At 44.7% G+C, this 13,227-nt stretch overlaps 1 protein-coding gene across 1 annotated transcript in view; it reads left to right on the forward strand.

Moving 5' to 3' along the window:
• The window catches only part of ATOH8 (atonal bHLH transcription factor 8), a 56,559-nt gene extending 43,588 nt beyond the window's left edge, over window positions 1–12,971 (forward strand). Inside the window, exon 3 of the mRNA XM_086964244.1 lies at window positions 11,306–12,971. Coding sequence (XP_086820370.1) covers window positions 11,306–11,311 — 6 coding nt within the window. The 3' untranslated portion in view covers window positions 11,312–12,971. The remainder of the gene's footprint in view (window positions 1–11,305) is intronic.
• Window positions 12,972–13,227: the final 256 nt, after the last annotated feature.

Here is a 13,227-nt window from a genome sequence, read left to right on the forward strand (position 1 = left end):
TTTTATTCATTAAATATTAAAGTGCCACACGTAGGCGCCGGGCCCCTCTCTCTGCACCTCCGCGCGCCGCTCCCGGGGGCGCGCGCGGCCCCGGCCCGGGGTCGGACTGAGCTGCAGCTGGCGGGCCCGGCCTCGCGCGCGCGGCGCTTTGCGTTTGATCAGGGCCTGTCATACAGAGCGCTGAGCCTCCTCCTCGCGCCCGCGCCCCGCCCCCTCCCCGGCAGGCCCAGACTCCAGATGTTCAGAGCGCTTGCTGGGAAGTCCTGCTGGCGCCACTGAGGGCAGAGGGCAGGGGAAAGGCACGCGAGCTGGAACCCGAAGCACTCAGTCACCGCGGGAGCTGGCACATTCCCCAGCTCTCTGCTGGCACATTCCCCAGCTCTCTCCTGGCCATCTGTTCCAAAAAAACACTTCCAGGACCTCGGCGGCGGCCGGGATCCTACACTGAGAGCAGCTGTTCTCCAGCAGGAGGAAAAGCCCTGCGAAAGGGGTCTTTGTGAGAGGAAACTGGCTGATGAGGAACAGCCCGGGCGCCGGAGCCCGATGCAGCGGCGAGAACTCCTCGCTTCAAAGCAGAGGCGCAGCGCATGTCTGTATGTGCCAATAAAGCGCCTTGGTGTTGGTAGCTCACCACATATATACACAGACGCGGCGCATCTCTATAAATGCCCTTAAAGCGCCTAGGTGTCGGTAGCTTACCTCATATATACAAAGACGCAGCGCATGTCTATATGTGCCAATAAAGCGCCTAGGTGTCCGTAGCTTACCCCATATATACACAGACGCAGCGCATGTCTATATGTGTCAATAAAGCGCCTTGGGGTCAGTAGTTTACCATAAATACAGAGACGCAGCGCACCTCTATATATGCCCATAGAGCACCTAGGTGTCGGTAGTATACCATAAATACAGAGACGCAGCGGACCTCTATATATGCCCATAAAGCGCTTAGATGTCGGTAGCTTGCCACATAAATACAGGGACGCAGTGCATGTCTATATGAGCCAATAAAAAGCGCCTAGGTGTCGATAGTTTACCACATAAATATACAGACGCAGCGCATGTCTACATATGACAATAAAACGCCTTGGTGTCGGTAGTTTACCACATGAATACACAGACGCAGCGCATCTCAATATATATGCCCATAAAGCACCTAGGTGTCAATAGCTTAACACATAAATACAGAGACCGAGGGCATCTCCATATATGCCAATAAAGCGCCTGGGCGTCAGCGGTTTACCACATAATTACAGACCACACGTCGATGTGTGCCAATAAAGTGTATGGGGTTTAGTAACTGACCAGATAAATAGACATAGAGCACGCGTCTATATGTGCCAATAAAGTGTATGGGGTTTAGTAACTGACCAGATAAATAGACATAGAGCACGCGTCTATATGTGCCAATAAAGTGTCTGGGTATTAGACAGCGCTTAGCTATATGTGGCAATAAAGTGGCTGGGCGTTAGTAGCTTACCCCATAAATAGAGCGATAGAGCACACAGCTATATGTTCCAATAAAGCGTCTGGGCATCAGTAGCTTATCATGTAAAGAAATAGAGCTCGTCTATAATGCCAATAAAGCGTCTGGGCTATAGTCTCATCACATAAATACAAAGATAGGGCGTCACTAACTTGCCCCATAAATACACAGACGCATGTCTATCTGTGACAATAAATCGTCTGGACACTAGTCCCATCACAGAAATGCAGAACATGTCTATATGTGCCAATAAAGCAGCTGGGCATTAGTAACTGATACATAAACACGTACAGTACATGGCCATATGTGCCAATAAAACTGGGAGGAGGCGTTAGTAACATCACATAAATACAGAGATACAGTACACGACCTTCGGCTGTGCACAGTGAGAATTGGTCTATGACCAGACCCTCCTTGTAATTTTTTTAAAATGTTTTTTTGCCACCCCAGTGCCACAGGGGGTGCTCCCCCAGATCTAAGCATCCAAATATATTTTTCCCAAGGCCAAAGTACTCATCTCAATCTAATCCGCTTTAGTGGGTGGAATTTTTTTCTTACATTAAGGCTGCTTAGCTTTTACTGTTTGCAGATACTTATCTTCCCCTGGCTGCACGCATTTATGATACTCACCTTCTACTAAAACTGTTCACACTGTTTAAGCCCCTTTCAATGTCCATACTTCAGGGACTATTAAACTATAAGATAAGAACTCTTCCCAGGAAAAGGAAGGCAGCTTCTAACAGTATGCTGGAATGCTTGCTTTTTTATTACTTGGTTGGGTAAAGCAGATGCTTTAGCCGTAGCACGTTTGTGGAATTTCCAATTCATACATCCGCACCTTTCTTTGCTCTTTGTAGGCATTATCAAGTCGATGTTGCTACTCTACAGACAGTCACACCTGCATTTAAAACGGTCTTGATTTAAATGGTGCGGCAAGTGCAGTCCCACCGGTGTCAAACGTTGTCATAACTACACTAAACACCCAATATTGCTATATTTTACCTCTAAACAGGCGGTCATAAGTGCAGTCCTCTAGCAGACACTAGGGCCATGATTTCAATAGTGCAGCAAGTTCAGTGGCAATGGGACCAAAAGCTTTAGGCACCCCACTAAACACCGAATACTGCAATATTTTACAAATAAACAGCTGCAGTTAGCTTTCAGCACTAGCATCAGGATTTCAATGGTGCAGCAGGTGCAGTGGCACCGGGCCAAAACGTTGTTACACTTCCTTCAAAATCCTAATATTGCTATATTTCTTAGTCTATGGTCTCTTGGTTGTGTTGTGTTGGATACCTTGTCAAGCGCCAGGACGCTCCTTCGCTGGAGCAGCTGTGCGCTGAATAAATACTCCTAACATAACATAACATAACATAACATATTTTACTGTTAAACAGGCAGTCACAATTGCAGTTCCGTTGCCGTTAAAAGGGGCATAATCTGACTGGCACAGCAGGTGTAGTTGCACTGAGGGCAAAACCTCTAGGAACCCCACTGAACACAGATTATTACAAAATTTTACTATCAAACAAGACAGTCACAAGTGCTGTTATCTAGCAGGCAATAGGGTCATTATTTCAATGGTGCAGTGACTCCAGGACTAAAAGCTCCAAGCACCCCACTAAACACCTAATATTGCAGCCTTTTACTACTAAACTGTCAGTCACTAGTGCAGTTACCTTGCAGACAACATAGTCATGATTTGAATGGTGCAGCAGGTGCAGTGGCACCTGGCTGAAAAGATGTCAGAACTCCTCTAAACATCAAATATTGCTATATTTTATTACTAAACGAGAAGTCACAATTACGGCTCCTTTGCTGTTAAAAAGAGCATAATTTGAATGGTACAGCAAGTGCCGTGGCCCTGGGGCCAAAACCTCTAGTGTCCCTACTAAACGCAGAATATTACTAAATATTACTACAAAACAGGCCGTCATAAGTGCAGTTATCTTACAGGCAATTGGATCATGACCTGAATAGTGCAGCTGGTGCAGAGACACCTGGGTCGAAAGTTGTCATAACTCCTCTAAACACCAAATATTGCTATATTTTACTACTAAGCTGGCAGTCACAAATGCAGTTATCTTTCAGGCATTAGGGGTATGATTTGAATGGTGCAGTAGGTGCAGCGGCACCACACACTAAAGTTCTCTGAACTCCTCCAAACACATACTTTTTCTATTACATCAATTAATTCTATTATTTCCCTCTTTAATATAAGTTTTCAAAATGTTAGTATTACTTACCAACACTATACCTCTAGTAACAGCATAATATATAACAGCATAACATTTTACCTGACTTTTTGTAACTTGCATTATGCAACTACTCAGCAAGATACAACTTACAACAAAAACAGCTTATTATTTAATCTTATAGGTGAAACCTAATGCATCTACAAATGCTTGTTTCTGTTTTGAGGCACAAAGATTCCTATCGGCATTAACATCATGCAGATTCGTCGAGCACCACCAGAATGACTAAAGAAACAACAATGCTCTTCCTATGGAAATTCTGACCTACCTATATCTACACAGTCTTGAGAAATATACAGAAAAACAGTGCATCGTAATAATGTGAACAGGGATATGGGCCCTGTTTAGCAGAGCATCTCAATATTGTGAAGAGAGATGTGCCTCGTTTAGCGGAGCACGTTAATAATGTGGAGGGAGATGAACCCACATTCAGCAGGGCATCTAAAAAGTCCCAAAGAGACGTGTGGTGCATCTTAGTGACACAGGCAGGTTCTCATCAGCACTGTCATAGTGCACAGCACTGAGTGGGGAATCTCTTGCCACTCCTTCAATGGCAGGGCGTTGTGATGATTCCCAATGCAGACAGTAATACCAGCCTTACGTGGAAACACCTGCAATCCATGTGTGCCATGCGCTGTCTATAGCATCCACTACTGGCGTGATGCTGTAGATACCATGGGAGTCTTGCCTCCAAGGGAAGTGGATTGAGAAGGGAGAGCATATAGCGTGCAGCAGTACAACGGGGGTTACTGCCAAGATGTCTGTATGCGTTGTGAACACATAGGGCCTCATTTACTAAATGTTGACGCACAGGAACGCAGCAAGCCTTCCTGCTGCTCTGTTGTGCATCAAAATATAAAGGCCGGAATGCGGCGTATCTACAAGATATGGCGCATTCCTGTACTTCTCCCCTGTGCTGGCGGATAAACAGCAGCCGAGCGCCAACCCAGACACCCTTGCATTATGTTGCGAGCGGGCATGCCTTGCGCGGATGATTGTTTTTGTGCAGGAAGAGACACCTTCCTGCGTGCAGGAAGGGACACCTTCCTGCACAAAAAACTAAAATGGATGGCATTTTCCTCTTTCTAGGTGTGCTGAAAAATGCAGCACACATAGAAAGAGGAATAAACAAGGAGAAATAAAAGTATTACTCCTCGTTGGGCAACTCTTATGCCTCCCCTGGGGAGGCGTAGTATTCTGAAGCATTCCCAGCTTTACAGATCGTTGTCAATCTCATAATGCGTCAGGTTCCATGGATGTTGCGTGGGAACACCCACAGCAACACCCATGGAACTCCCTTCATGCAGAGTAATGTGTCAAAGGAGTTCATATGTACAAGGCCATGAAAAGTCACGCAGGGTGACTTAACGTTACTTTGTAAATATGGGCAGGCCCATTGCGCTGCCAGTGCACTAGAAAGAGGCACAGCGGGCGTTTAAATTAGGGCCCTCATCCCTACCTAGTCCAACAAAGCATGATCAGTTCATAAGATGTGCCCCATACAGCTGGGAATCCACTCCAAACCCAGTGTGGGAACTCTTATTCTCAGACCATGAAAGACTGGGAAACCTCATTCATATAGGTGGCATCCATATTCACTGATTATCACACCTGGTGATGTGTATTCACACTCATGGACTCCCCCTGCTCTGTCTATTAAATATCTGAGACACTTATTTCACACACCTGGAATCCTCAGTCACCTACTGTATACATCTGGCAACCTCCATTTACACATCTGGACTCCTCACTGTCCAGCCGTGTCACACCTGACATCCAAAAATTCCCCTTCTTGTCAGTGAAGGACAAATAAATCCAAATGCTCACTACTGGAATCCCTGTGCTCCTACTGTATCTCATTTGTGACTCTTCACTCACACATCTGGAGTCCTGCATGCACTGGCTGTATCTCATCTGTGACTCTTCACTCACACATCTGGACTCCTCCATGCACTGGCTGTATCTCATCTGTGACTCTTCACTCACACATCTGGAGTCCTGCATGCACTGGCTGTATCTCATCTGTGACTCTTCACTCACACATCTGGACTCCTCCATGCACTGGCTGTATCTCATCTGTGACTCTTCACTCACACATCTGGAGTCCTCCATGCACTGGCTGTATCACATCTGGGACTCTTCATTCACACATCTAGACTCCTCCATGCACATGCTGCATCACATCTGGGACTCTTCATTCACACATCTGGAGTCCTCCATGCACTGTATGCATCACTTCTCGAACTCTTCATTCATACATCTGGACTCCTCCATACACTGGCTACATCACATCTGGAACTCTTCATTCACACATCTGGAGTCCTCCCTGCACTGGGTGCATCACATCCTGGACTCTTCAGTCATACATCTGGACTCCTCCATGCACTGGCGGCAACATATCTGGGACTCTTCATTCACACATCTGGAATCTTCAATGCACTGGCTGCAACACATATGGAATTCCAATCACACCTTTGGATTCCTCATTATCTACGACCCAATCGGGAATCTACATTGAGGTATCTGGACCATTCCTTCCTTGCGTGAAACATCTGGGAATCCTAATTCGCACAGCTTTACTCATTATTCACTTGCTGTGAAGTATCTTGGAATCTGCATTTCATTTACTGCCTGCATCACCTCTGGAGATTTGAATTCACACCTGTGTTTTCTCCTTTACTGGCACTGACCAAACTGAGAATCTACGTTTATCTTTGAAATCCTCATTTTCTGCCTGAAACATCTGAGAATCCCAATCCACACAGCTGGCATCATCATTCGCTTGCAGTGAAACACCTGGCAGGCTCAGTCACACAGCTGGAACTCTCACTCATGGGCCGTGAAACATCTGAAAATCGTAAACCACACTACAGGAATTCGGAGTCACACTGCCTAAACCCTCCTCACACACCAACCATGATACATCTCAGACTCTGCATTGCACCGCCCCAAGGAAACTTAGAATCTTTGCACCTAACATATTGACAGCTAACGGAGAACTTGAGCGAACAAAGAAAATATATAGCGCCAGAAAGATAATCCAAGCTTTAAAATCATTCTGCAGGAAATCGCCCTTGAAATTCCAAGCTGCAAGTGGACCTCTGTTTACAGTGGCGCCTTGTTTGAATGAATGAATGAATAATCTCATGCAGGGTTCTGAGGGGCTTCACCCAAGGATGCTCCTGGCTTGGCCAATGGATGTTTAGACCATTCACCACTCACCTGCCATCAACCAAACTGTATCTAGAGCTGGCCAAGGATGTGCCCAGTCCCGCCAGAGGTGGGAGATGCAGGGTGGAAGATCAGCTTTCAACAAAATAAAATCAGATTGCAGAAATCCTGCTCTGCTTTTGGAAGGCACAGAGCTGAAGGCGCACCTGAATCAGAAGGCAGCACTCCTCCCAGATCCCAACTTCGTCTCCAATCACTGATTGGCTGTGCCTTTGCCTTTCACCCTGTACATCACTTTGCTGCCCTTTGGCAATGTTCACGCTATACAGATTCCACATGCGTACCTAGACACCTGACCTCTACTCATGACCACTGTCCACAATACGTTTGGATCCACAGGTCACGAGCGAAGGCAAAACTTCGAATTATTAACTATTAGCAGTTGCTTTAAGACACAAAAGTAAAATGATGAAGAACATCCAAAAAACTTCAATTTTGTGTAAATTACACAATTTGTAGTAGTGCTAAAAATAGTACAAATCCACTTGCACCATTTCTGTTGCTTGTGTAAGTGGGAACGAGGCAAACTGCTTATTGTCAAAACAAACATTTTGCACCAGTCAAAATGAGAGGCAATCTGAATGCAATCTATTCTTTCCTCTAGCGAATGATAAGAAATTCAGAAAGTAGATTTTCTCCTCTCTGCATTTGAATATGTGACTATGGTCCTGATTACCAGTTGCAGGGTGCAAGTGGAGCGGAATCTCTGCCTCCCAGCACTCATCCCTGCTCGTGTCCATGTACTTCCGAGCCTTTCCTACTCTGTGACTCCCACTCCGGAACCGGGACCCAATATCCCTTTGCCCGTCAGTGTCCACCTGCCTGTGTCCAGTGTCCCCAATGCTTTATGGTCCTAACCCTCCCCCCCCCCAACCCCCCTCCCCCACTCATGCCTAGCATGCCCCTGGTCCTCCCTGCACATGCGCACTGTGTACTGTTTTCTCGCTCGGTCCTAGCCCCATAAAGCCATTGGTGAATGTGCACAGTGTAAATTACCTCCATACATGCATGCCCATCTATTTCGTGTGACTCCCTGTCTCTTTCCACCTGCCCGCCTGTGCCCTCCACTGACCACGGCGTTACTTTGCCTCTGACCTTGCCCTTCTTCTGTCCATGGGCTTTTTATCTCCTTGCCAACTTGCCCTTCTACGTCCCATTCCAAACGGTTGGCTTTGTCAACGCTTGCATTCTGTGCCCCATTTAACACCTTCTAAGTGCCAGTCTGACTGCCCTGGTGATCCACTTGCCCATAACTTCAGGGCTCAATTTCAGGCGGAGTAGAGGTCCTTATAGCCTCTGCAGCTGGTGCAGAATGTGGCGGTCAGGCTGCTGACGTCATCTGGCAGGGTACGCCGCCCTCTGCCAAAGTCATAAACAGGGCCACTGAAATTATGGGTCAGGAGAGGACCAAATGATGCAGTCAGATTCACTCAAATATGCAGCAATAAAAGGCTAATTATCTGTGCAATGTGGCACATTTTGTGACAGCCTTCATTATTTTGTCATTTTCACACGTTAACACGGTGGGCTGAATTTTCCCCTCGTTATTACCAGGCTGACACCTAAATAAAGCAAGAAGCAACAGGAAGAAACCAGTCAACCCTTGAGAAGGGCTCTAGTGTGCATCAGCATGTGTTGCTGCATTTTTAGTAACTTTTGATCCGTTCGAGCTTGAAACAATTTTTTTCTTAAAATCTGGAGATTATGCCGTAAATTAAGGATTATATTTGCAACTGTGATTTATCTGTTAACATGCAGAAAATGTTGCAGCTGTGAAACCGCATAATTCCAGTGGCGCTGCTCATAAATAGAAATGGCGCTCCCAAATTGCACCATTATCCTCATAGATCCTTCTTTCTGCCACAAAATCACAAAAAGAGGAAAGACTGACTACACCCTAAGTGCTGTGCTAGTTGCATATCTCCTTGCAATAGTTTTTGAGGTATTGAAACACTTTGTGAACACTGCACTGCTTTCAAGATTTGTGGTTTTACTTCACTATCACATTGTACCAATGAAGAAGGTCTCATCAACATGGAAAATCAGGCTCAAAAATAATGCGTTGTTCATTCAAACATTCCTAAATTTGGATTTATTACAAAAAACTTCAGGACCAGAAGTTTCTAAAGTTTAGCATGTGTGCTTTACTCAGTGTACCCATTATTTGCAAAACATGTGTTCGGGCGGAGTCTCTCGTGAGAGAATCAGAACCCAGAACGGTGCTGGGGTTCCAGCTCAACCCTCTTCACGACCACGTTTAACTACGAGACATGGTGATAGTTACTTGTAAGTCAATCTGAGTTCTATTGTGTCGCGGATATGGGTGTGTACCCAAATCGAAATTACAAGTACCTCACAACTTTTATTACCTTTTTCCATGCACAAAGTCTGTGTTGCAAACGCTCTACAAGGTTCTGAGTTTTGCAGTTTGAAGTGTTAGAAAGCATGCAATATTCTCTAATTTGTTGAGCAAGTTCTTCATCTCCCACTGAAGTATCTACTGGTGGAAAGTCCATTAGCGAAATTACCTCCTTGGCATAACTTGTATTATGGAGGTAATGTAGGGTAACCCACAGAGAATTTGACATGCCTTCTGCAAATCAGAGGGTCTTCACATGGTAAACAACGTTTATAACGAACGTTGTCTCCGTGGGGAATCACAACGCGGTCGTTATTACGACCGCGTTGTCATTCCGCATACCATTACTCTGCAAGTCGGAACAACGACTTGCGGAGGAGGGGGGGAGGTGTTGGATTTAAAATCCAACACCTTCCCTAGTGTCCGCATAGACTGGAGTTGGAATAGTAAATTATACTATTCCAACTTCCAGCGCCCCCCCCTCCGCAAGTCGTTGTTACGACTTACAGAGTAAAGGTATGCGGAATCACAACATGGTCGTGATAATGACCGCGTTGTAATTCCCCGCGGAGAAAAAAGCTACGGGATTAGATTATACATTCTCTTCAAATACACCTTCAAGCTGAGCTCATGGAGGTCATTGGTGAGGGATGTCACAGAAGACCTCCTCCTGTCCCCGGTGTGCCGGACAGGGTGCTGACTTTATACACATGATCTGGGGTGCCCTGGCTTAGATAACTACTGGCAGACTATTTTGGAGTCCCTCTCTGCAGCTACGGGGTGGACCATTCCCAGCGATGTCAGTCAATACTTGTTGGATATAGTACCGGCCTACAAGACAAAAACGTTAAGCAGGAAGTTTATCCCCCTGGGATTGGTACTTGCTAAGAGGAGAATAGCTATCAGGTGGTTGTCTCTATTATCAACAAATAAAAGGTATCTAGGGGTCAGGGAAGTAAGAAAAAAGACTCAACTCACAAAATATCAATGACATAACCAAATATTAGTTTATAAGAAGTGGAAAACCCAAGTGATCCATTATGCATGACAAAATACAGGTGGGCAAGCAAACGTGGGCAAAAAACCCCAAGGGCAGGTGAAATTCTCCTATCAGTTGCCGATCTGTTCCGCCCTTTTTAACATCGTCTGGGTTCTCTTTACCCAGGAGAGAGTGTATCCACAGTCTAATGGTATAATAGAGGCTGTGAAGACCCAGTGGCTAGTGATTAAACAAATGGGTAGTGCAGATATTAAATAGATGTAATTAGGCAACTGAAAAAGCAGTGCAAGTAGTGTAAATGGTGATAGAATAAAATTGGATAAAGCTGAGTAGAAGTCTAATTTTTAATATTTTCTCTCAGCTCCTCCAAATCTAAAACAATGTGAAAAGAAAAGAAAAGAAACAGATTTAAGATAATATCTGTTCAGCAAAGGGGGTCGACATCTTTCTGCATAAGTGGCTATTATGCCACTGCTTTTGTCAGGACCTAGATTGTTGCTACTTCTGTATAGTAAAAAAGTGAAAGAGAATTAAAATTGATATCACCTGAGATTTCAGGTTAAGTAATCCACCACAATCCAGATATTTGTGGAGATGGCGCTTCACCCCACCTGGCTGCAGCTCCGGTAATGAGGAGCACAGCTCTATCCGTCGGTGTCTCCCAGCGTCCCTCTGCGCTGACTGGGGAGGGGCCTCCCCAGTCAGCGCAGAGGGACGCTGAGGGACGCAGGGAGACATTCTGCAGTATTGCTATATACCAGGTGTGGTTTACTCCCAAATAACAGACCACTCACACTGAGGCCTCCCGGGTGCTACTTGTGTCTTTATCTACATACCAATGGTGATCACTTCCAAGAATGTCAGCATGTTCTATTTTAGGGTAATTCCTTGTTAATATGAAACTTTATCTTTTCAGTCTGTGTAAGAATGACAAACACAAATTCCATTATAATGTGTTTTGTTTTGTTTTTCAGGAATGACGTGTGCCAAGGCCGACTGAAACGAACTCTGAAACAGGGTTTTCCCCTCCTTTGTGAAAATAACGTTGTGACCCTTTTCTGACAGAGATAATTTAAGGTTGCTGCTATTCAGCCGCAGGACTTCTGGTCTCGAAGAAAAAACACTTGGTTCTCCTGTCCTTTCAACTGGTTTTCAATCCAGTCATCTCTAAAGACTATGTAATTTATTTATCCCTTGTTTACTTTTTGCCACTGTTTCGACTTTATCTTCAGTCCAGAAAACAATCAGCTGCTGCTGTGCCAAAGCTTCCACAGAGCGCCTAGACTGATATAAAAGTGCCTTAAAAAGTATTTTGGAATGTCCAAAGAAACAACCGAAGCACTGAGTACTCACTTTCGTCTCCATTGGACAGCTACACACCTTGGGTTCTTATAAGGATTTGAGTCCTGTTGGCTGACCCAAATAATCTTACCTCAAATCTGTTGGAGTAATCTTGGTAATGGGAGGCAACTGTAGGTATCAAACTTTTACGCACTTGCACCCAAAGGGTGACAGAGGGACTTGAAAACCATCCCATCATCATAATCGACAAAGGATTATTTCGGGATCCAGGTTATTGGCATTTGGTGAAGCTCTCTTAACAAAAATGTATTCAGTTTCGACTGTGATGTAATAAAAACATGTACTGCCAATTTCTACATGCCCAAGAAGACTGCGGCATGGCCGGTGAGATAGACTTGTGGGTTTAGTACTTGTTCATGGGCCTGAAGATCTCAAATTTAAAACCTTGCCAGACCTACTGAGCCTTTCATCATTCTGATATCAATAAATTGAGTACCATCGAGCAACGCAGTAATAAGTGGCTGTTGCCAATTTCGGTTGTATGTCTGAATCCTGCATGCGTTTAGCACGCATGCCTTTACAACGCTGACATTAGAACAAATGTGTTGTTACGACGCGTTCCTTAAGCACACAGGTCCTTACAATGACTTGCCTTGGGGGGGCCGCTGGACTTTGGAATAGTATAATTAACTATTCCAACTCCAGTCTGCCCAACAGTAGGGAAGGTGTTGGAGTTGTTGAACTGGTCCAACACCAGTCCAACAACTCGTTCCTTGAAGCAAGGCATTGTAATGATTTTCGTGCTAAGCGAATGAGTGGTAAGGACGCGTTTGTTCTTTTGCCAGCGTTGCAAAGCCACAGCGTGTTTCCGGCTTCATGATAAGGGATGTTTCCCGCCAATTTCACATATGATGGTTGTTATTAATGCCACCTTTATTTAACTTCACAGTGAGAAGGGAGACATATTTCAAGTGTGTTGTAGTGAAAAGAGACTCATAAAGCAGATGCTCCTACTATGCAGTTTCACAAATGTGCCTTTTTGCTGGTGCTATACATAGCAGTGAACATACCGGCATCCTGTGCTGATAAGTCCAAATTGTTTAACGAGATGCACCCGCTTTCCCTCACTTCTAAGAACTAATGATGGGGAATAAATGACTACACCCATTAGATGCTATCATAATAGGTGTCTGTGTATATTCAGGTCTATGTAATGTGAGTTTCCACCCCATTCTTTGAAGTTATATGAGATCTTCAAAAAGTGTGTTAATGGAGAGAAAAACAGAAACTTACCATTTTGTTGGACAATTTATCAGCAAAATAAATGAATTATCCATACATGTTTTTATTGCTTATGTTGTGCTTTTTAAGGGAGAATTTTCTAACAAAAACATATTTTTGCAGGGAAGGTTCGCTGGAGGTGTGATGGAAAAAATAATTCAACTATTTGTAACTTCACGAAATGCAAAAATCATAAACATGACCTGATTCTGGGTTCTCCAAAGTTGGTCCTGGAGGGCCGCATCCGTGTCAGATTTTTAGCATATTCCCATTTATATAAATGTAGTGATCTCAAAAATCTGGCATGGATCCG

This window comes from Lissotriton vulgaris, chromosome 3_2 (genome assembly GCF_964263255.1).
Source record: "Lissotriton vulgaris chromosome 3_2, aLisVul1.2, whole genome shotgun sequence".
In the NCBI taxonomy this organism is placed as follows: Eukaryota; Metazoa; Chordata; class Amphibia; order Caudata; family Salamandridae; genus Lissotriton; species Lissotriton vulgaris.